This window comes from Balaenoptera ricei, chromosome 7, assembly GCF_028023285.1.
Source record: "Balaenoptera ricei isolate mBalRic1 chromosome 7, mBalRic1.hap2, whole genome shotgun sequence".
Lineage (NCBI taxonomy): Eukaryota > Metazoa > Chordata > Mammalia > Artiodactyla > Balaenopteridae > Balaenoptera > Balaenoptera ricei.
Window position 1 is genome coordinate 119,831,084 of NC_082645.1, and position 24,181 is coordinate 119,855,264.

At 45.8% G+C, this 24,181-nt stretch overlaps 1 protein-coding gene and 1 long non-coding RNA gene across 2 annotated transcripts in view; one reads left to right on the forward strand and one right to left on the reverse strand.

Moving 5' to 3' along the window:
• Positions 1-6,530: 6,530 nt before the first annotated feature.
• LOC132368765 (uncharacterized) lies at positions 6,531-13,886 on the reverse strand. Its single transcript, XR_009504159.1, has 3 exons — positions 13,766-13,886; positions 7,768-7,858; positions 6,531-6,972 (listed from the first exon to the last, which is right to left on the reverse strand). It is a non-coding gene; the product is annotated as an uncharacterized LOC132368765 (long non-coding RNA).
• A 321-nt stretch (positions 13,887-14,207) lies between these two features.
• TWIST2 (twist family bHLH transcription factor 2) overlaps positions 14,208-24,181 on the forward strand; it is a 50,454-nt gene continuing 40,480 nt past the window's right edge. The window contains exon 1 of the mRNA XM_059927515.1: positions 14,208-14,830. Within this exon, the coding sequence (XP_059783498.1) occupies positions 14,313-14,795 (483 nt within the window). The 5' untranslated portion in view covers positions 14,208-14,312 and the 3' untranslated portion in view covers positions 14,796-14,830. The remainder of the gene's footprint in view (positions 14,831-24,181) is intronic.

The window sequence follows — 24,181 nt, forward strand, 5'->3', positions numbered from 1 at the left end:
ACACAAGGGGAGTCTGCACCCAACGTTTTTCCATGGGCCTTTCCCAAGTACTTTCAAGAAAGATGGAGGGCAGGGGAGGAGACCTCAGAGGGTCTGTCTCAGTGGCGCACAGGCATGAGACCCTGCTTGCTTCCTTCTTTATTATGGAGCCAAAGCCAAGCTGGGGGAGGGCCAGCCCCCAGGGCCCAGAAAACATGCTCTACCTCTGAGAAAAGAAAGAAGCCAAGGCTATCTCCCTCGTAGGAGGAGCTGAATCCAGCTCAAGCAGGGTGCTGCACCTCAGGCAGAAGTCTGCTTCTCAGGGCAGGAGGAGGATGAGGAAACTCTCTCCCACCTAAGACCCTCCCCCCCCCAACTAAGAAAGCAGGGTTTGGCTGTCATGAGGGAAGGGCAGGAATGTAGAGACAGCCTCATTCCTGAGACCTAGATGCACAGCCAAGGCTGAGACTAGAGCAAGAGAACTGAGAAAATTCTCTGGACCCTGCCACAATGTGTGCATCCCAGACAACCACTGGCAGAGGGTCAAGAATGTGGGGAAATCTCCTCTTTATGGTGTAGAAGTACAGGGAAAACAGAGCTGAGGGTGAAGCAGGAACATGGAGGAAAAGCCTACAGCACTCCAGGCCCAAAGTAAAGACAGGGAAGAAGCACCCCTCCAAGGAAGAAATTCAAAGTCCATAGTCACTAACGGGAGCCCTAGCAACAAAAACTCCACACCCAACTCAACTATGGAACAGAATGACTCAAATCCCACAACAACAGTCTGTCAGAAGATGCATGCCCATTTCCAGGCATAAATACTATTTGGCTCAGTCTCTGCTGTTCTTTTGCATACAGTGTCCCAAATTTAAAAAAAAAAAATTTTTCTTTTTTTTGGAGATACACAGAAAGACTATAAGAGATGACTCATTGTCAAGAGATAAATAATCAGAAAAACCAGACCCAGAGATGATTTAGATGTTGGAACTATCAGACAGGGATTTAAAATAACTGTAGTTAATATAATAAGTAACTTGTTTAATATAATAAATAAGATGGAGGAGAAGGTAAACAATGTGTCAGAACACATGAGAAATTTCAGCAGAGAAATAAAACCATAAAAAGGAGTCAAATGGAAATGCAAGGAAAAAAAATTTTTTTAACCTATCATATCAGAGATGAAGAATTCCTTCAACAAGCTTATCAGAAATGTGGACACAGCAGATTAAAAAAACTGTCACTGAACTTGAAGTTAGGTCAATAGAAATCATCCAAGCTGAGACACAAAGAAAAAAAAGAAAAAGCAGGAAAAAAAAAAACCCCTCAAAAAATAGAACTGAGCATCCATGAACTGTGGGGAAATACGAAGCAAATAACATATGTAATTTTAGTCCCAAAATGAGAAGGGAGGGAGCAAGAGAATTGGGCAGGAGAAAGATTTGTATGTCAGTAGTTGATAATAGACAAAATTAAAGAAAAACAACAAACTAAAAATCAAAGAAGCTCAAAGTATCTCAAGCAGAATAAAAACAAGTAATGACACATCAAGATACATCATAGTCAAATATTTAAAAACCAAAGATAAAGATAAGATCTTGAAAGAAACTGGAGAAAAAAATATACATTGTATACAGAGGAACAAAGGTAAGATTACAGAAGATTCCTTGTCAGAGACCTTGTAAGCCAAATGAAAACAGAGAGATATTTTTTTGAAAGACTGAAGGCAAAAGTTGCTGTCCAACCTGAATTCTATAAACAATGGAAATGTCTTTCAAAAGAGAAAGCAAAACAGAGACTTTTTTTAAAGACCAATAACAACTGAGTTAATTCATTCCTCATCTGCTTTCACTACAAAAAATATTAAAGAAAGTTCTTCAGGCAGAAAAAGTATGATACAATGATGCCAGATGTATATCTGAGTCTACACAAATGAATGAAGAATGCCACAACAGGTAAAAATGAGTAAAAGTAAAATTATATTTGAATCTCTTTCAAACATAATCAACTGCCTAAAACACAAAAAGTAATGATATGGTAGGACTTAAAACGTATGTGGAATCAAAAGGTATGATAACAAAAGTACAATGAATAAGAGGAAAAAATGAAAATATACTATTGTAAGTTTCATGCAGTAGTATGTGAAGTGAAAAATAGTATTTGAAGATAGATTGTGATAAGTTAAAGATGCATATTGTAAAGCCTAGGACAACAACAGAAAGAAAGCAGTGGGAGAAGAAGAAATAAGCCAATTTAAGGTAGAACTGAATACACAAAATCATTTAATTAATCGGAAAGAGGACAAAAATAGGAACAAAGTACTGACAGAATAAATCGAAAACAAGCAAGACATAGATTTAAATTCAGCTATGTAAATGGTTATTTTAAATGTAAATTCTCCATTTAAAAGACAGATTGATTGTAAAATTAGAAAGAAAGCGAGACTCAACTATATACTTAAAAAAAAAAACCTTTAAGTATATTGACATAGAAAGATTAAAAGTAAAGAGATAGAAAAAATATATATCATGCAAACACTAGTCAAAAGAAAGCTGAAGTGGCTATATTAATATCAGAAAGACTAAAATTTAGAACAAGGAATATTACAAAGAAAAAGAGGGACCTCATAAATTGATACATTAGCCAATTCATCAAGAAGGCATAACAATCTTACTTGTGTTTGTCCCCACTAAGGGAGCCTCAACATACATAAAGCAAAAGCTGAGAGAACTAAAATGAGAAATGGACAAATCCACAATGGTAGCAGGAGATTTCAACACACCTCTCTCAGTAGTTGATACCAAAAAAATATACAAAAATTTAATAAGGCTGTAGAGGATTTTAAAAGATCAACCAATTTGACCTAATTGACATGCTTTAGAACACTACAATGTTATTTTCAAGTGTATACTGAATATTCACCAAGACAGGACATATTCTGAGCCATAAAACCAGTCACAACAAAATTTAAAAGATTGAAGTAGTACAAAGTATATTTTTTAAGTGCAAGGTAACTAACCCAGAAATCAATAACAGAACAATATCTGGAACCTCCCAATATTTGGTTATTAAACAATAAGTAATCCAGTCAAAGAAGATGTACAAGACAAATTAGAAAAAAATCGGAATTAAAGAGGGGAAAATACAATATATCAAAATTTGTAGGATGCAAGTACAGTAGTGCTTCAAGGGAAATTTATATTATTAACTTCTTATATTAGAAAAGAGGAAAGTTCCCAAATCAACTACCTAAGCTTCCAACTTAATAAACTACAAAAAGAAGGAAATTAAATCCACAGCAAGTAGAAGAATACAAAGATAAGACCAGAAGTAAACAACATAGAAACAGAAAAACAATAGAAAAAAATCAATGAAAGCATTACATTGATTACCACTTATACAGACTGAATAAGAAAAAAAAGAGAGAATACATAAAGTACATATATTAAAAATAAAGCAGGGCTTCCCTGGTGGCGCAGTGGTTGAGAATCCGCCTGCCAATGCAGGGGACCCGGGTTTGAGCCCTGGTCCGGGAAGATCCCACATACCGTGGAGCAGCTAAGCCTGTGAGCCACAACTACTGAAGCCTGAGCGCCTAGAGCCCGTGCTCCACAACAAGAAGACACTGCAATGAGAAGCCCATGCACCACAATGAAGAGTAGCCCCTGCTCGCCGCAACTGGAGAAAGCCCGTGCACAGCAACGAAGACCCAACACAGCCAAAAATAGATAAATAAATCAATTAGTTAAAAAAAAAAGAATAAAGCAGATACTACAGAAATTAAAGGAACAGTTAGAGAATGTTATTAACAACTTCACAGCAATAAAGTTTACAAGGTAGATGAAATGAAACAATTCCTTTAAAGACACAGGCTGTCAAAATTCTCCCAAGAAGAAACAGACAACCTGAATAACGCTACCTCTATTAGAGAAATTGAACTTACAGTGAATTGAATTTCTTTGGATTCTACACGGGAAAGTACAGACACAGATGGCTTCATAGGCTTATATTATCAAACATTTAAGAAAGAAATAATATCAATTCTATACAATGTCTTCTAGAAAATACAAGTGGAGGGAACACTTGCCAACTTATTTTATGAGGCCAATATTATCTTGATACCCAAACCAAGGAAAGATGTTACAAAGAATAAAAAAAAACACATTAGACATTAAAAACTCTTAACAAAATATTAGCAAATTAAATCCAGCAATACATATAAAGGATGATATGTCATGTTTAAGTAGGATTCACCCCAGAATTGCAAAGTTGGTTCAACATCTAAAAATCAGTGAATGTAATTTGCCGTTATCAACAGACTAAAAAAGAGAAAACAATATGATCAACTCAATGATGTAGAAAGAGGATTTGGCAAAATTCAACACCTATTCATTATAAAAACTCTAAACTAAAAATAGAAGGACATTGCCTCAACTTGATAAAGAGAATCTATGAAAAACTTACATCTAACATCATACTTGATGGCAAGAATCTGAATGTTTTCCTCCGATTGGGAAAAAGGCAAGGGGTTCTGCTCTCAGCATTTTTTTTTCTTTTTGGCATTGTATGGAGGTCCTACCCAGTGCAATAAGGCAAGAAAAAGCAATAAAAGGCACATAATAGAAAAGAATGAATGAAAACTTTTTATTCACAGACATGATTGTCTATGTAGAAATGCAAAATACAGAAATACAGAATAAAATTTACCATTAGAGACAATTAGCACATTCACAATGTTGTGCAGCCATTACCGCAACCTAATTCCAGAATATTTTTATCAGCCCAAATGGCAACTGTATACATATTAAACACTTCCTATTCTCCTCTGTTTTAAAATGTACCTGGGATTTGTTTCAATTAGGTATGGGAAGACACACAGAAATAGATATGACTGTCATGAAGGATGAAGTTTTTATACCCACAGATCCATAGAAACAGGAGGTAGGGCCACACGGGGAAGTACCAGGGGTGGTTAAGAGGCAGAAGAGAGGGGGAAATGTGGACGGGAGCCTTTATTGTGGTTTGTGTGGGACAGGCAGGGCAGGGCAGGGTAAGCAAGCTGAGCCAACTTCAGGTTAGATAGTGAAACACTTGGAGCAGCCGGGGCTGTAGAGGTGGTCACTAGTTGTTGGCAACTGGTCCTGGGGTGATTTAGGGCAGGGACTATGTTCCAGGCTGATAAAATGAGTAGGGTTGGGGTTTGCACTCAGGATTGGTTGGTTTGCATATCAAAGGGATGTCCTCAGGCAAGCTGTTTGCTATCTCCAAGAATCCACTGACTCTGGTAGGGGCAATCCCTCTCTGGGTCCACAAGGCCCCAAGATGTCAAAGCATCATAAAATACAGAAAATAGAACACATGATTAATACACCCCCTCCTCCTAACCCTTGGCAACTACTAATCTGATTTCTGTCTCTATGGATTTGCCTCTTCTGGATATTTCACATAAATGGAACCATACAATATGTGACCCCTTTTTCTGGCTTCTTTTGTTTTGCATAACGTTGTCAAGGTCCATCCATGTTGTAGCAAACATCAGTATTTCATCCCTTATTTAAAAAAACTTTTTTATCCAATTTTGAAAGATTACTTTCTGTTTACAGTTATTACCAAATATTAGCTACATTCCTCAAGTCGTACAATGCGTCCTTGCGCCTCTCTTACGCCAGTAGTTTGTACCTCCCACTCTCCCACGCCTATATTCCTGTAGTCTGCTTCTTTTTTGTTATATTCACTAGTTTGTTGTATTTTTTAGATTCCATATATAAGGATATCAAATGAGTACTTCATTCTTCTTTAAGACCAAATAATATTCCATTGTACAGCTATATGATGCTTTGTTTATCCATTCATCCATCGATGGACATTTGTGTTGTTTCCATATTTTGGCAATTGTGAATAACTCTGTTATGAACATTTGTGTACAAGTTTTGTTTGAACACCTGTTTTCAATTCTTTGGAGTATATACCCAAGGGTGGCATTGCTGGGTCATGTGATCATTCTATAATTAACTTATTAAGAAATCACCAAATTTCTCCACATCCTTACCAATACTTGCTAGTTTTCTGTTTTTTGTTTGTTTGTTTATTTTGTTTTTTATTATTATAGCCATCTGCAGCTGGTCTTTTATACATTGTTGGTGGGAATGCAAAATGGTCCAGCCATTGTAAAGCAGTTGGGCAGTTTCTTCTGAAGTTAAGCATACACTTACATAGGACTCAACAACCCCACTCCTAAGTATTTACCTGAGAGAGACGAAAGCATGTCTAAACAATGACTTGAATGCAGCTTTATTCATAATCACTGAAAGCTGGAAACAACCCCAATGTCCATCAACTGACAGATGGATAAACAAATTGTAGTGTCTCCACACAAAGGAATACTCAGCAATAGAAAGAAACAAACTATAGATGCATGCAACAGTGTGGACGAATCTAAAAAGCATTATTCTAAGTGTAAAAAGCCAGACACAAAGGGCTATGTCCTGTACAACTTCGTTTTTATGACTTTCTGGAAAAGGCAAAACAGGAACATAAATTAGATCTGTGGGTGCCAGTGGCTGGGGAGGGGGAGGTGACGGACTGCAAAAGGCACAGGGGAACTTTTTGGAGTGATGGAAATGTTTTGCACAGTTGTCAAAAGGTATCACATTTTAAACTTAAAATGGGTGCAGTTTATTGCAGGTATGTTATACCTTCAAAAAAGAAGATAGGGACCCAGTTCTCCATCCCATACTTAGATCTGCTTTCTTGCCTTTGTATAGGGAATATACTTGCTTGCTGGCTGGGGATCTCAGTGTCTCAAGACATACAACAAGGGAGTCAAGAGGGTGGCGTGGTGGTGAGGGAAGCTGGGCCACTTCTCCACCCACCCCAGAAGCAAGCACAAGGCTGTTTTCTGTTTCTTGGGTTTGTTACTTGGTGTAATCAGCTCCTTCATCACCTTCTCTCCTCCTCCTTCACCTTCCTCTTCATTGAGTTGACCATTTTCCTTCACTTTGAGCATAAAGAAAACATCTAGTTATTTGAAGGTTCCCATCATGTGCATTGTTATTGATTATATACCAAAATTTTACTCACGGAATTTAAAAAATAACAATATTCCAGATTTTTTACACGACTTTAAAAATGGAAAATGAGTAAAAACATTTTCTTCCTCTTAAATTGCAAACCTCTCTACAGCCAAAATATGAGCGATTGTGATCCAAGCTGCTCAGCCATGAGTTAGCAGGGTTTCAGAATGGACCCAGGGTACAGGAGTCCCACCCAAAAGATGGACCACATACCTACAAAATATTTCCTGTGTGACCCAGGGAAATAAAGGTGACACTTGCATCCTTTGATACTAGTGTTCATTAACTTTTCCTCCAGGGGGAAAAAAGTATCCGTCAAAAAACTAAAATAAAGCTAGTTTCCCTTTATATTCAGAGTTCAGATAGCGTCTCCTCGGAGTTGGGTGTGAGGCCCTTTTTGAAGAGGGGTAAGGAAAAGTCAGCAGGGCCGGAAGAGGGAAGGCAGAATCGGAGGGAGAAGCCTGGAGCCAGCAGGCCTCACGGCCCCCACCGGCTTCCAGCCCGAGGGAGCCCAGCGCCCTCCCCGGCACTTTCACCTGTGATGAGGGGAAACTGAGGTACACCTGGGTTGTTATTCATCCATCTTCCCTAAAGTAGAAGATGAAGAAATGAAGTAGGAAAATGGAGTCAAGCAAAATAATTAAAAACCTTCTAAATAATGTGTAGCCTGGAGAAGTTACATCTCACCCCTTATCCCTACGTAAACACACACACTCACATTTTCTTCTTTAAACAAGGACAGCCAATCGCTCTGTGTCCCGGTCACTTGGGAGAGCTCTGTGCCCACTTCCCCACCGCTCTGGTGACCTCTATAAAAGAGAAATTTGCCATACACCCTGAAGTGTTTCCCCCAGAAGACTTCTTTGATGAGCTTTTATACTTAAGATGTAACCAGAGTTTTAACACACACACGTTTAATTCCAAATTTATTCTTTGAAACATTTGAGGTCAAATCTGTATGTTTATTTAGATAAGTGTTCAGGACTTTTTCAGTCGAATTTTCAACTTGTGCAGTTAAAGTTTTCTGAAGAATATTTTAAAACATGTATACAGTTTTAAGATCTGCTAAAACTCAAGTGTCACATGGAAGAGAGAGCATAATTTCTAATTATAAAGTATTGGGGAACGATAAATTCACATGACCTTTTCAGGAAAGTTTATGACCAGGTCACAACAGGACAGGGGCTTTATGAGGGGTCAGGGCATGTGTGGTCACCAAGGCTCCCCTGCACATTACTTAGACAGATTAAAGGAAATCACGGTCCCCAGGTTCTGGAAGTACCCACCCTGGCCCCGGTCTTTCTAAAATGCCACAACGTGTCCAAGTGTGACACGAAGCTTAAGTTCCCCAACCCGGATATCAGTTTCTGAAAACAGAACCTAGACCTTGTCGTGTTAAGGGAACCTCACGCAACTTTCACTCCAACCCATTATTTCACAGAGGGGAAACTGAGTCCCGCTGAGACGAAGGGACTAAGCCAAGCTCATCCTCTGGTCAGTCACAGAACACTGAACCCTCATTCCTCCTCATCCTGTTCTTTTTCTGCCCCTGCACAGACTGGACGTGGCTGGGTTTTACCTTTTTTTCTTACGAGATGGAGCAGTGTTTAAATTGCATGTCTCCCTGTTCCCAACTGGTAAACCTAAAAGTAAAAACATAACTAGATACAGCCAAGAGGAAAAATGGGTGAATGCAACCTCCCCAGCTGGCTGTCACTTTCCAACTTCTCTCAAAGTAAAAGTCGGTCATCACATCTTTCCTTAGAACTCTCCTTCGGTTCCCATTGCCTTCAGAATGAAATCCAAACTCGGTCATTGGTCCTATGAGAGCCTGGCCCCAACATTCCTCCCCGGTGCCACCGCAATGTACACGCCTTGCTCATGGGCCCAGCATCTCTTCCAGGGGGAACCTCCCCAATCTCAGGGCCCCCAGGCCCCCAGCCACATGGTGGAAGTCTAGCCAGTCAGGGTTCCATGCTTACCTTCTCTGCTGGAGCAAGAGGAGAAAACTGTTTAATTAGTGTTGCCATTCCAGGATAATATGACCCTGAAGTGTCATGCCTGTCATCCTCAGGCACAAGGGGGAGGGCAGAGTGAGGCTTGTACTAAGACAGAGTGAGGCTCACATATAGAGGCAAGCAGAGCTGCAGGGTGGAGAGGGAAAAGAGAGACACAACATCATTGAAACTCCTGGATCCAGCTAAGCCTGAAGCCAGCCAGAGCCTGAGCTTCGCAAGTAGTGAAGAAATTCCTTTTCTGTTAAGCAGGTACAGATGGTGTTTGTATCATCAGCAACCAAGAGAGTGCTGGCCACTGATCCCCTGAGCTCCCAGGTGCAGGGACCCACCCATTGTGGGGACACCCATGACTCTTTCACCCCGTGGATCTCGACACATTCTCATCTCTCCTGGTAGACTTGCTCCCCCTTTGCTGATGTCTTTCCCAGCACCCCAGACCTGCCAGGCTCTCCCTTCTCAGCCTTCCCTCAGCCCGGGTCCAGCACACTCCACTACACCCCTCAATGTGCTGCATTGCGAAGTCTCTGCTGCCTGGGTCCTACCCCACTGCTTAGCATGGCATGAACCACACAGTCAGTGATAATGAAAAGGCCTGCACTAATACTCTTCTGTCTTCCATTAATTCCTCCCTCCAGTGTACAATAAAGTGCGTGTTTTTATTAGAGTGTAACCATAAGTCCTCTTATCTCTCCACCCATCAGAGTCAACAGGATCTGCTGGGCTCCACTGGAAAGTGCAAAGTTTGAAGAGCAGTGGGGGAGGGAAGGACAGGGCGGAAGATGTAAGTGACAGATTTTAAGATTAAAAACAAACAAGACAGGACAGTGAGAACTTAAAGGAACTATCTGAAAGGAGTGGGGGGCTGGGGAGAGAAAACAAGCCTTCCTGAGTCATGAATTCAAGTCAAGCTAAATTAAATCCAGCTACTCCTAGAACCATAGTGGATGACAGCCTCTCCCAATCCACCGTGGTGGGAAACTCCTGGGCAGTAACACGATCCCAGCAGGACCAGGAGTCCCTGAAAGCTTCCTTGCTCTCTGATGTAAAAAGATTCACCGCATTTATCTTGTACACATCTTGCCCCAGACCTTAAGTCAGCCATTTCTTCAAGGAGAGACCGCCATATGGACACCAGTGGTGTGCACTGCCCCTGTGTCACTCAATGCTTCTGTGCTTTTTCGATGGTCAGGGTCAAGAAATACATTGTTGAAGAGGAAATACATTATGAGCTCATACTGATGTTTCCAACAGATTTAGAAAGCCATGCTCTTACCTAACTTCTTTCATTTTATATTTGTATCTCTTTTCTTTTAGGGTGGAAATCTCGATTCCCAAAGATGTAAACATAATAACTTGCTTTAGCTCACAGTTTCAGAATGACAGCAGCAATACTGTTACTAGAACTATGAATACTGAAAACAGATTAAGCCTTTATGCGGTTCTTTTCTCTCTCCTTTACAGTCTATCCCTCTAGGGATGGATACAGTCAAATCACAGCGTTTAAAGTGATCTTAAATTATTTCTGTCTGCATGGTTAAGCCACCAAGATGATACAAAATTAGGTACATCTGTCTGATTTTGCTTTTGACTTTTTAGGGATTTCTATTTTTTTCTCATTTTGGTTTAATTTTTAAATAATTACGTGAAACATTTATATGGTTTCGAAGTCAAATCTACAAAACAAGGTTTATGCAGAGGAGCCTGGCTTCTGTCCCAGACCCCTACACCTTGTTCTCTCTCTCTCCCATTCTTTTTTAGGCCATGGTTGATCCTTCTGGTGTTGTTTTTATTTTTATTTATTTTTCATTTTTATTTTTAAAAATTTATTTATTTATTTTTGGCTGCATTTGGTCTTCGTTGCTGCGCGCGGGCTTTCTCTGGTTGCGGTGAGCGGGGGCTACTCCTCATTGCGGTGCGCGGGCTTCTCATTGCGGTGGCTTCTCTTGCTGCAGAGCACGGGCTCTAGGTGCGTGGGCTTCAGTAGTTGCGGCACACGGGCTCTAGGTGCGCAGGCTTCAGTAGTTGTGGCGCACGGGCTTAGTTGCTCCGCAGCATATGGGATCTTCCCGGACCAGGGCTCGAACCCGTGTCCCCTGCATTGGCAGGCGGATTCTTAACCACTGTGCCACCAGGGAAGCCCCCTGGTGTTGATTTAAAACTGAAATTGGTATATATTCCATGTGAAAAAAAAAATCATAGCATGAGTTTGTTGCTGATTTGATCTTAAAGGCATTAATAAATGTGTGGCAAAGTCCCATGTTATTCCCACATTACAAGTGAGAGATGTCAAGAAAGCAAGGCACCCTGGGAAGAGCCCTAGCGTTCATCTTCTACACTATGGTCCACAGTCGGGGTGTCTCAGAGTTCTTTGGCAGAGAACAGGGCCCACACTGGCTAGTTTATGCAGGAAACAACTTATTAGGAAATATGACAGAATTGCAATGGAGCTGATAAACAGACTCTAGCTAGAGCTTTTGCGACCGACTTGCAAACCATACTGCAGGCTTGGAGCCACTGCCTCACTGTACCAGGAAAACAGTGATTCCAGAACCAGCCTGGAATCAAGGAGCTACTGCTCCTGCCCCGGCTGCCAGCTCCCAGGCTTGCTGGGTTCCACTCCAGAAAAGGATTGCTTTTCCCCCTGCCTCTAGATGTGACCAGACACTGCAGTGCCGGGAGCAACCAAACATCTCCACCCCTGGACTTAACAAGGACGGGGCAGAGCCATGGCCTTCTTCCCTTCCACATCCCACAGGACTGCCTCTTGCAGACCAGGGCTGCCAAAGTCTGAGAAAGGTCATTTGTAGCTTTTCAACTCCTGCAATTCAGGAAGGATCTGTAGAAGAAGGATGGAAAGGAGAGTGGGCACCCGTCCACCATATACAACTGCACACTGGAGGAACCATCCTTTTAAGCCTTGTCGTGGTAACATTAGACGTGCAAGGCAAGGGTCTAACTGTTATTAATGAGGTCTTGTCCTATGCCCTCTTGAGCGATTTTTCAAAGGGAAATTTCTAAAGGGGATTTTCCTACAGGAGAATCTTACCTGTAGGTGATCTGTGCCTGGGATATCAGGTGTCAGCCCCTTGTAAGCCCAACTCCACCCTGTTGCTGTGGCTCAGGCAGGTGATCGGCTCTTAGAGGGGACTTCCAGAACTTGTCCTCATGCCCATGGGCAGTAGGGCAGACAGAGTGGGCTGGAGCAGCCTACAAGGCAGGCTTCTCTCCTCCTTACACGCTCTCTGGGTTCAAGGGCAGGGGGAGGGGGAGGGATGTCTCTGGGCTTATGTAAGCTGGGCGGGAAACGAGGGTCTGGGCCCTCGGTCTCCGCAAACTGAGTGACACACGGAGTTGGTAATGAGCAGCAAGTCGCTGCTGTTCCCATAAGGCGCAGGCCCTTCGGACGCGCAAAGCCTCGGGAAGGCTGGGCCCCAGCGAGGCCAGGACGCTCCCCAGGCCCCTCTCGCTCTCTCTTTTGTTCCTTAAGTTTTTATTTTAGATTTTTTAAAGAGACACGGAAAGCTATTTTGCTGCGCCGGATAATCTGAGCGCCATACCAGAGCTGGAGAAGGGGGTGGTCAGGCGCGGCGGGCTGGGCGCGGCGACTCCCAGGACCCCGTAGTCTTAGGATCCTGTAGTTTTCAGATCGTGAAGCCCGCGGGTGGGGAAGAAACTGCAAACCAACAGCGCTCTGACGCAGCCACATTGTGCGCGGGCCTCTCCCCCCAGCTCTGTCTCCCATCGCTAACTGCGGGGGTGGGAAACGTCCCTCTGGGCCGCCCGGGCTGCACACGCAGCCGCTCGCCCTCGGGTTTCCTAACGCGGTGGGCGCGGCCCGGCCCCGCGGAGCAGCCGAGGCCCAGCCACGCCGGCCCCGAGTTCAAGTGCAATAAAAGGGCCCAGCCCGCCCTTGATCACGCGGCTCGCCTGACAGCCCGCTCAGGCCCGGGTCTAATTGAGCCCGGGTCACCTGGGAATAGGTTCAAAGGCATCCAGGCCGTAAACCACCTCCAGGCCCCGAGCCAGAACGGCCTGGCGAACAAAGAGCCCCCGAACCACTTCAAACGCGCCCGCGCTCGGCGTCCAGATGGCGCGGGGCCGACGTCCCCGGTGTCGCCCGCCGAGGCCGCGCCCCCGCTCTGCGGCCGCCCGGGCTGCCCCGCGGGCGCCCAGCGCAGGGGAGGCCGCGCGGCTCCCCAGACCGCCCTCTGTCCACAGCCGATTTGCGAAACAGAGGGTGGGCCCCGAGGCTGGGGCCCGGCACCGCGGCCTAGCGGGCGCCCCCGCCCCGCTCCCGCACCCCCGGCGGGGCCAGGCAGGTGGGCGCGGTGGGCGCCGGGCGCTCCCGCGGAGGCGCGCGGTGGCGCTGAGGTTTTAACGCACTTAGAAGGACGGCCTACCAAGGCCGTCGGGGCCGGGGCTCCCCAGCAAGTTGGGGTGAGAAACTCCCCCATACAACTGCTGGGCAGAGCAGGCCGCGTCCCCACGGATCCCCGCGGCGCGTGCGCGGAGAGCGGCGTCTCCAAGGGCACCCGCGTGTCCGTACGCCCGCGGTCTGGGCGCCGGGGCTACTGGCCCCGCACGTCCCCCACCCCTGGCCGAACGTGCGGGCCACGGCGCGAACTCGCTGTGCGCCCGGGAGCAGGCAAGGCGCACACTGGCCCGGGCGCCCCCGGGGGCTCCCCGCCGCGTCCTCACCTCCTGGGAGCGCATCCAGGGTAGGACTCGCCACCCGCACCCCTCGCGGCGCGGGAGAGACCCCGCAGCCCGGCGGGTTTCGATCTCCAGTTAAGGAGCAGACAAAGCCGGGTCGGCTGAGCCCAGGGCGCGGCGCGGCCGGAGAGCGGTCAGAGCCCGGGATGGAGGCGCGAGCGGCGCGCGAGGGCCCGGCACTCCCGGGTGCCCGCCGCGGCCGGGGCCGGAGGGGGAGGCAAAACTGAAAGTGCCGCGCCGGGGGGCGGGGGCGGCCAGCGAAGGCCCCAGAACTTGTCCTGCCCCCGGGCGCGGCGGCCAATCAGCGCGCCGCCCTCGCTCCTGACAACTATTTAGCAACCCAGCCCGGCTAGGGTTTCCAAAAAAGTTAGAATAACTTCCTCTCCCGGAGACCTCGGTTTTGCACAAGCCGGCCTTGAAATCAGAGCCTTTCGAGCAGCTCGGAGAGCGTGTGCTCGGCGACCGCGGGCTTGGCCAGCGGCGCGCGCTCGGCGCCCGGCGCCCCCAGCCCCACGCGCGCCGGGCGGGCGCCATGGAGGAGGGCTCCAGCTCGCCCGTGTCCCCCGTAGACAGCCTGGGCACCAGCGAGGAGGAGCTCGAGCGGCAGCCCAAGCGCTTCGGCCGGAAACGGCGCTACAGTAAGAAGTCGAGCGAAGATGGCAGCCCGACCCCCGGCAAGCGCGGCAAGAAGGGCAGCCCGAGCGCGCAGTCCTTCGAGGAGCTGCAGAGCCAGCGCATCCTGGCCAACGTGCGCGAGCGCCAACGCACCCAGTCGCTCAACGAGGCCTTCGCTGCGCTGCGCAAGATCATCCCCACGCTGCCCTCGGACAAGCTCAGCAAGATCCAGACGCTCAAGCTGGCCGCCAGGTACATAGACTTCCTCTACCAGGTCCTGCAGAGCGACGAGATGGACAATAAGATGACCAGCTGCAGCTACGTGGCCCACGAGCGCCTCAGCTACGCTTTCTCCGTGTGGCGCATGGAGGGCGCGTGGTCCATGTCCGCCTCCCACTAGCGCCGCGCCACCCACGTCCGGACCGGCGCGCCAGGGTAGGTGCTGCGCGTGCGACGGGCGCCCTCCTCAGCGGGCGGGCCGCGGCGGCCAGGATGGGGTGCGCTTTTCCTCCTAGCAACAGACGGGGGTCGATCGGGAAGCTTCCAGGTGCCGGGGCACCCCTGTGGTTTTGTGCAATCTCCCAGGCAGTGTGTCAGTCGGGAACGTGCCGACTGGTGACAGTGGTATTTTCCGTCCTTGCTGCTGTGGAGGTGGGGGTCTGTGGGTGACTGTCGGGGGAGTGGGCATCAGAAGAACTGCCCGGAGCCGGCCGGGACAGATCTGAGGACCAGCTACCCACTGCGTTCCTCGGAGCGGAGGCCGCCCGGGAAGCTGCCTGGGCCGGGCCGTGCCAGGCTGTGGCTTCGCCCCGTTCCCGGGGAGTGGCAGAGCGCGCTCGTCGTGCGGACACCCAGTTCTCCTCGACTGTTCTTGCAGGGCGTCCCGGCCCGCGCCTCGGGGACCCGGCCGTCGGCGCCCTGGCCCGCCCGGTGGGCGCAGAGGTGCGGACCGGCGGCGCCTGGGTTTGCCTGGGGAAGGCGGGAGGACGCTGCCCTGTGCTGGCGGCTCCGGGGCCGGTGCAGCCCGAAAGCCGGGGACCATCCGCGCCCCGAGCGCGGAGGACAGGGCCGAGGCTGAGAGGCGCGGAGATCGGAGCGCGGACACCGCCACTGGGAACCCCGGCTGCCGGCAGGCAGGTGGAGTGGACCTCGGAGCTGGGAGCCTCTGGCCCCAGCCTTGAACCTCGAGAGTCCGGGAGGGGGCTCTGCCCGCGCTACGTCCGAGCGTTCGGCCCCGCAGGAGAGCGCGAGGGGTCCAGGCTGGGAAACAGGTTTGCGGGGAAAGGGAGGCGGTGCGACAGGGCCCGGCGCCGGAGAAGGCAAAGGGACACGGCTGCGGAGAGCACTGGGAGTTCTGGATTCCTCTAGTAGAGCGCTCAGGGCGTCCTGCACCGGCCCCTTTCCACCAGACACCTTGGAAGTCCCTTAGCCAATGTCTAACTGCGGAGACGCTGTCCTGGCCTTTCCAGAAGGCTCTGTGACCATGCCTGTCTCAGACGATGGAGTGAAGGGTGGAGGATTTTTGGTGGAGAGAGAGCCGGGTTAAAAATCCTTCGTACTTAGTATGTTTTAGTTTCTCGCTCATCTTGCAGTGTTTTTATTCACGTCTCCACTTCACACAGAAGGAATTTAGATTAATCAAGAGCGTGCAGCCGCCCATTCTCCCAAGCATATCCATTTCTTTCCTGTGTGTTTTATAATATCTGCAAATGTTTTTGCTGTGGCTACGAAAGGCTGATCTAGCACAGGTGGATTTTATTTTATTTTTTTAGTTTTTATTTCTGTGCCACTGAAAATTCTTAGGGTGAAATAGGCCCCTAAGACAATAATCATTTTATAGGCTTTTTAAAAAGAATTTTTAGCAGAGAGTAACTTACGGGGATCTTCTCCTATCTTTGTCAAAAGCAGATGGAAAGTGTCTCAATCACATATTTCCCTAGGAAAGAAAGTTTGGATTGGCCGAGTACTAAAATGCTACAGTGGGATAATACATTAATTCTGGTTTTTGCTGCCTAAATTATGAGCTTCCATTAGTTAATTCCATGTACCCTTTCTACCACACATAGTTTATAGCACATCTGAAATAAGAACAAACAGATGAGGAATGTCATCTTTTTAAAACGTACACATATATAGCTTTGTTTAAGGAAAAAGTCAACAGAATTATCATTAAGACTTCCCTGCAGAAAATTATTGAAAACAAAAGCAAGAGGTATTACCTTAATGCAAGAATTTCGTAGGATCTTTTAAAATTCATTTGAAAAGAATCGCATTCCTAAAACAGAGAATCAGACATAGAGCACAGTTAATGTTATATAAAAATAAAAGATATTACTTATAATGAATACATGAAAAGCATTAAGAGTTTTCTTGGAAAAAAGTCCCTGAAATGTAAGAGAAACACATTCAGCTGGAGAGCACATGATCTCCATGGAGCCCATTGATTTTTATTTTTCTGTACTTGAATATAACTGACTAGGTCTGATAAACCAGTTTCCTTAGGTGGATAGATACCCACTCTGTACAGAAAGAGAAGGGAAATGTGAAAATCTTTGACACACTGATGATCCTGGGCGCACCTTGCTTTTACTTATCAGGCATGTTCGGCAAACTTTTGTATTCTTTCTGTTTTTAAGCTGTTAGTCTGTATGAGTATAAATACAGTCATAATTGGTTTGATTTCCTGAAAATGTTGCTCCGTGGCATTTGTTATTTATTTGTAACATTTTTAAGACGCATTAGGTATATGTATTAGTAAGGAATTTCTAGACCTTTCCATAAATTGTATGTGATTTTAGTGTCTATTGAGATATATGAGAAAAGCTGTGTCTAGACGAGCAGCAACCACATTAAACGCCGAAATTGTCCCTTGATATAAAGAGAAACACAGGGAAAATCAGAGTACTGCTGGTGCTAATGTTTATCCTGACTTTTTCCTTTGGCCTGGTATTTAAAAATACAAATACCCAATAAATCAGGTGTCTTTGGACAGTCAGCAGGGTTCATCTAATCTGAAAATCTCCAAAGGAGTTTTCAGTTTTCTCGTTAAATGCCTGAGTCTTCGGTGCAGGGTTGGCGGGGCACCTGGCTGGGAGGGTATGGGGAGGTGATGATTACTTATCAGACATTTTTCGTGTTCTCTGCTTTGTGGTTAAAGATGATATCTCTCTAACTTCTGCAATCTGCATAGATTTTCAGTAGGTTCCCATCCTCAAAATACTACCTTTTTTTCCCTAAGAACTTTTAGTTACTTTGGAGAACAGAGTAGGACCCTCTAACCATCCAGTATGTGTAAGCCTTTTCCTCTCTCCTGAAAATGGACTTTTTGGAAGTGTTCGTTAATGGCTAAATTCAGAATGCTAGCTGGTCGTGAAAGAAAATGAATTCCCTATGGTGAATGGAAATGCAGAATCCTTGGAGAGCTTTTGATTGGTCAGGGGAAGAAGTAGAATGAATGGCCCAGCTACTTGAAATATAAGTAATGTTTTGTTATAAAATGCCCACTGAAAAGATCTGATGTAGGGGCTGACCTCTGTTATGTGGGTATTGTTTCCTTAAATATTTGTAGTTACTCTTTAAATCTTGCAGGAAGCAGGTCTTGCTACCCATCTGGCCAGAGTGGGAGCTGGAGGCTTGGGACTTGGAGAGTAGCTGTTTGAGGTCATTTGAAATGTAGTACTTTACTGAGGTTTTCTGAAAGCTGTACTATTTTCAGACAAGTCTTGAACCTGAAAGAATTGAGTTTTCATCCTCCTTGCTTCACTGTATTTTGGATAGACGGCACAGATGCCAGATGCCTTTCGCCTGGTGAAAAGATCATAAAGTAAACTCTTTCTGAGCAGAGCACCATAACTCATAACTGTAGTTTAAATCTGGGCTTTAAAAAAAAACAAATATTTTAATAAGCCAGTTTTAAAGGCTGAACTTTTATGACAGTTTTTAAGCTTAGTATTTATATTAATCTGTTCTCACTGGTGTCTTTAAAAACCCTGTGAATGTATGCTGGAAAGTCTGTTTATGTTTGTGTCTTGTCCTGGGAAAGGATAAATGTGCTGCAAAAAGCAAACCAAATACAAAGCTTTCTGCTAGCAAAGAATTCACGGATGAGGCAATAAAATTCAAAGAAGAGATGAATACGTTAGTGTAGCCAAGAAGCAAAGCCATAAAGAAGACATAGAATCTAAGAGATACAGACATGGATGCATCCAAAGGTAAAGCCAAGATGAAACACTAAAAGCAGAAAATGCTTAAAAACATATTTCACATGGTCACCCGAGTCTACACATGTGATAAAACTGTATAGAATGAAACACACACACACATACACACACACACACAGGGGTGCATGTAAAACTGGCGACATCTGAATAAGGTCTGGAGAGTGTATCAGTGTGAGTTTCCTGGTTGTGATATTGTATTATAGTTTTTTGAGATGTTACCACTGGGGGAAACCGAGTGAAGAGTGTAAGGGAATCTCTGTGTACTGTTCCTTACAACTTTCTGTGACTCTACCATTATCTCAAAATAAAAAGTTTGAAAGAAAAGATATTCCACAGGAATTTTTAAAATTTCTATATTCAAATGGGCAAATTATATAAGGAATGATTATGCCTATCTCAGAGTAATAAACCAAAAAAATGTGCTTTGAGCAAAAATCCACGTTTTTCCCTGATATCATTTGCATTGTTGCACTTTTCAGAATTTTAGGCATTTCTCATATTTGCAATATATAATGAATTAGAAGTGGTTCCTTATAATTCTAAAACAAAGAGTAGAATCCCAGAAATTTAGAGGAGAAATACCAATCAATACATTTATCCCTTTGCTAATAAGGAATATATTTTTCAAAGGAATTTTAGGAAATATTCACCTGAAACTGACACAACATTTGCTTTTAAGATACTAAGTCTATATTGACTTACATATCCCCCACACACACTGTTCTAAAGCCGATGATTTATCAGAATTATTCATCCAAGAAGTGTAGAGATTGAAGTCTTAGTACACAGTTGGGGGGTGGGGAGAGAGAGAGACAGAGAGACACAGAGAGAGAGAGAGAGAGACTGACAGAGATATCAAATCGTAAACTGAGTCATGGTTATTTTAAATTAATATTTGTTTGTTTTTAATAGGAACGTATTTTGCGTTTGGGTAAGTCTTTGACCGCAATTTAGTTATATTAAATGTGCCTTAATTTAATGTTTATTTTGGAGTGAGATACAGTGACATTAACGCTGCGATTTCCATGCTGATGTCAACTAAGGCATGGTGGGATTTTTCTTCAGTGATTGCTAACAGTTGTCATGCTAAAAGGAGACTCAAATCAGACACTGGAAAAGCCAGCACGTAACTTTATTCCGACCTGAGAAATGTTTCGTGGTTAGTTGAAAATAGAGTCATTTTGAATCAAAACAATGTCTTACGTGCTTTGAATATCTGTATTATTTTATCTACAACTCTCTTGTTTAGAATAATGTGATCCTGAGATTATGTGTAGGAGGGAACGTGGTTGAGAGAGCGAGGCGTGGTGTCTGTGGAGGTTGCTGTTGCTCAATTTCTTCCCATAATATCGTTTTCCTCTGTTATTTATTTGATCGGGGAAGATTTAGATGACCCAGCTTCTCGTGATGTCTCCTGTAGAATGGTAATTTCACTTCTCACATCCTAAGAGCAATGCCTCTAAAACTGGGCACATCCCTCCTTTCTTTAGACCAGAATTTCCCCATCCATTGAATGAAGGCCAGGGTTGAGCCCAACGAGCTTTAAGTTATCAAATTCGGTTATTCTGAAAAATACTCCTTTCTTTTTAGCTCATGTTCGACCTTAAAAATAGCCACCTGCATCTTTGGGGGGCAATGGTAAATTATGTTGTCTGCCATTAGATTCCTTTTCCTTGCTGTTTGTGATGGAGGGTTCACATTTGTTTTTCGGGACGTGCAGATCTGGTGTGTGACTGATGGGAAAGATTTGGGCAAAAACCCTAATTTTATTAACACTGCGATGGAGACCAAACATCCAACCCCAACCCCAGGGCTGAGGCTTGTGCTGGGGTCCCAGCCAGGGCCTCTCCGGAGCGTCAGGGAGAGCAACGCAGAAGGGAAACCGGCGGTGGGTGTTTAGCCTTGTGCTTGGGGAGGGGAGGTGTGGGGGTCCTTTGTCCGACTCCCCACGGAGAACAAATGCCCCAACTTTTGTTGTTCATGATGTTTTTCTATTGCTGCACAAATGAAATACCACACTGGCCTTTCTGTTCAATTCTCTCTGAGTATGTCCCTCTTCTTAGAGATGCAAGAGATTTTTGCCTGCTCCAGAGACAAGTGAGGGCTCCTTGAGGAACAGCTTGTAAAATAAACAAACTCCCTGAAAGAAAACACAGGCCAATAGTTTCTAGTCTCTGCCTCTGCGGCCGTGGTGGATTTCTGTGTGTGTTCGACTTTGATTTAACATTCTGGAAGTCAGAATGCAAGCAGGCAGCATGTTCTTTCAATCACGAGATCTAGAAATGAACATTGAGCTGCTATTTCCTTTCATTAATCTCAGCTCCTTAAGTAGATTTGTTTGCAGGGAGTGTAGTGGGATCAGAAGTCAAAAGCCATTTGCCTTGTTTGACTTTCTGGCCCTGTGGGTGCGAAAGTGCCTGCTACCTAGTCGTCTGCCTCCATAACTCAGACTGTTAACTCGGGAAGAGTAACAAGGAGAGCTAGCCTGCAGGATTAGGAAGATCTGTGCTTACCGGGTCACTTCCGGAAGGCTGTGTACATTGAAAATCCCATTCCTAATGAGATTGCCTTGATCAATACACAGGTGCTTATCATTTCTTTGGGAAATGCCTAAAATGACTGCAAATTGGAGAGGAAAGGGGCGGCGGGGGGGGGGGGGGTTGGAAAGGGCTTTATTTTCTTTCTTGAATTGAGAGTGTCGCCACGTCTCTATTCATATAATTGGGTTTGACTGATGAACAGCATCCTTACTGAAGATTAATTTTCCTGAGTTTAAATCATCCCAAATTGCATACTACGTATACATTGGGTCGTAACTAATCAAAGTCTTCAGAATACACATGGCCACCTTGTTGTCCTTTTTCATGATATCTGTACGCGTCGGCGGGAACCTCAGAAAGACTTGATCCTTCGTGCATTTTTTCTGTCTGGTGAGCCTTTCTTCCTCAGTTCCTCCCCCGCCCCGACCCTACAACCCTGCATCCTCTCTTGTGCTTATTCTTTAGCTGAGATCTATCATGATTAATAACTGAAGTCCACGAAAGCGTTCATATCTTAGTAAGTGATAAAGGATGAACAAAAAGCCCATCATCAGGCCGCAGCGACAGCACAAACAGGAGTGGGGAATAAACACCCCGTCTCAGGTTCTCTCAGTAGAGCAGTCCTGGGTGTTCTGGAAATTCAGTGCAGCTCAGTAATAGATGTGCCGCCAGACCGCCCGTCCCCCAAACTGTGTGCTGGGTGACTCCCTCTCCTTCGTTGGCTATCGTGACTCTTTTCTAAGAAAATTGTTCCACTGATACTAGAACAGAAGTGCCCCTAATGGATATCTGCGCCCTAGAAAGCCTGGTGTGTCCTGTTTTGTTGATTTTTTTTATACAAAATGACCTGCTTCAACCACCTAGAACTGCATGAAACCATGTGGTGACTCCACCGGCGGGGGCTTCTGGGCTGATATTTCATGGTGTCCGTGGTGGGGCTGCACGGGATCTCCACGCACACCCCTCTTGTGTAAAGAGTCCACACAGTCAAGTATTTTAAGGGCAGAATTAACTCAAGGCTATTTTGCCGGATGTTAAATGACTGCCGGTTCCGGAACTCTCTTTTAGACGATTTTTTGAGGATAGAGATTTTCTTTTAATTAAACAATAAGCAAAAAGCGTGAACTGTGATATATTTATCTGCTCGTTTCAGAGATCACTATTCTGCGACATCCACTTTTGTTTTATTACATTTCAAAAATGAACGATTTCACATAATTTCACTGTTGAGTAATTTAATCTTACGCGTCTCCAGCGATTCTGGAAACATGAATCGATCATTTATGATTTATGTGTGACAAAGGTAACTTTTTCAGGAATGGCAAAGTAAAAGAGAAATTGAAGATCTGAAAGGGAAAAGTGATGTGTGGAGAATTTCACACGGAATAGGGCGATTGAGGGGATCGGGGCCCCTGAATAAGGAAACAGAAGGATCAGGTGTGTGTGCGGGCGCGGACCTCCCTCTGCTGGTCCCTGAAGACCCATCGCGTCTCCCCAAGGGTCCCTGAGAAACCCAGAAGACAGTGGTTTATCAGAACAAACACCCTCCCGGCCTTTCCAGAAAAGGGACACTTTGTAAAATCCAGTAGGGCTGCCTCAGCGCTGCTGTGATGACGCCCCAGGCGGGAGGCTGCGGGGCCGCGTGACTTAACAAGGACCTGCAGAGCCTTCGCCTGCCACCTGCTCCCGGCCATCCGCATCACCCCGAGAGGGCCATCAGAGACGTCCCAGAGGTGGCGCCCGACTTGCAGGACCCTGCCAGAGTTACCGGGTGCCCCAGGTGCCAGAGAAAGCAGAGGTCCCTGAGAGCTCGGTGGCTGAGGTGGCCACCCTGCAGAGGCGTGGGGAGCCCAGGAGGCGGGTGTTCAGCTGGGCTGGACCGGCCTCGGAGCTGCTGCGGATCTGCCCTCAGGTCACGCGGACGGACGCCTGAGCGTGAGCCAGCGTGGCTCAGCCTCGGCCAGGGTTAACGAGAAGACGTGGGAACTCAGCACTGGTTTCCTCCTCCTGTAGATAACCCCACTGTCAAATTTCACTTTGAAGCTTTCGCTCGTCCAAAGACAGTAGACTTCTAGGAGATGACACCCGCCCACCTCTGAGGTTCACAGGGGAAGCAGGACGCGCCTGGCTTTGCTGAGAGAAGCCAACTCACCGTGCTGGCCACCTCGTGAAGCATCCTTCTGCTGGAGCGGCCGAGCTCTCTGAATGGTGATAAAGCGTTATTTGCACAGATGACAGATTTCGTCCTCCTGGCTCGTTCCTCAGAAGCGTGTCAATGTGCAGATTTTATGAAACAAGCTCTTGGATAATCAGCTTGTGTTGTGTATGTTTTGAAAGTTACAGCAAGTATCATTCAGTGTTAATTACGTAATTTCGCTTTTGCTAACCAGAAAGAGGCAAAGGGGAAGTGAGGACACAAAGAGCAAAGCTGGTGTGTTTCTGGCTCCCGGCACCCACTGTGCTCTCTCCTGCTTGCCTCTCCACAATGTAAATTCTGGAGGTTTTAAATGTTCGCGACTATATGTGGTCAACGTGCGTCTCCCCAATGGATTTTGCTCTTCAGTGAAATCACCGTTTCCAGAACAAATCATATGTAATTCTTTCCCTTAGTGAATTTCTCTGATGTGGTATTTTTTCTATTTGGGGAAATTTTAATTAGACAGAAAGCAAAGGCAGTTGCTCTTGCAGGGGCAGGCTAGGTCCCCAAGTGAATCTGTTGGGAAAAACCTATTGTCTTGGGTCCAGGGGATTGAGAATCCAAATAGGACTTTTCCTGAATTTGAACATGCGGTGGACATCACTTTCCTGCTCTCAGCCCTACATTTTTGGGCTGAGGCGTGTCATAGCTTCGCTGAGACTCAGTTTTCCTGCCTGTAAAATGATGGGCTAAGTTTCTCATAGTCCTGCGGTTATCAAAATTCCAAGAGCCAGTAGGACCCAGCCATTCCCTCCTGGGTATATACACCAAAGAATTGAAAGCAGGTGTTCATACAAAAGTGCACACTCATGTTCATAACAGTGCCATG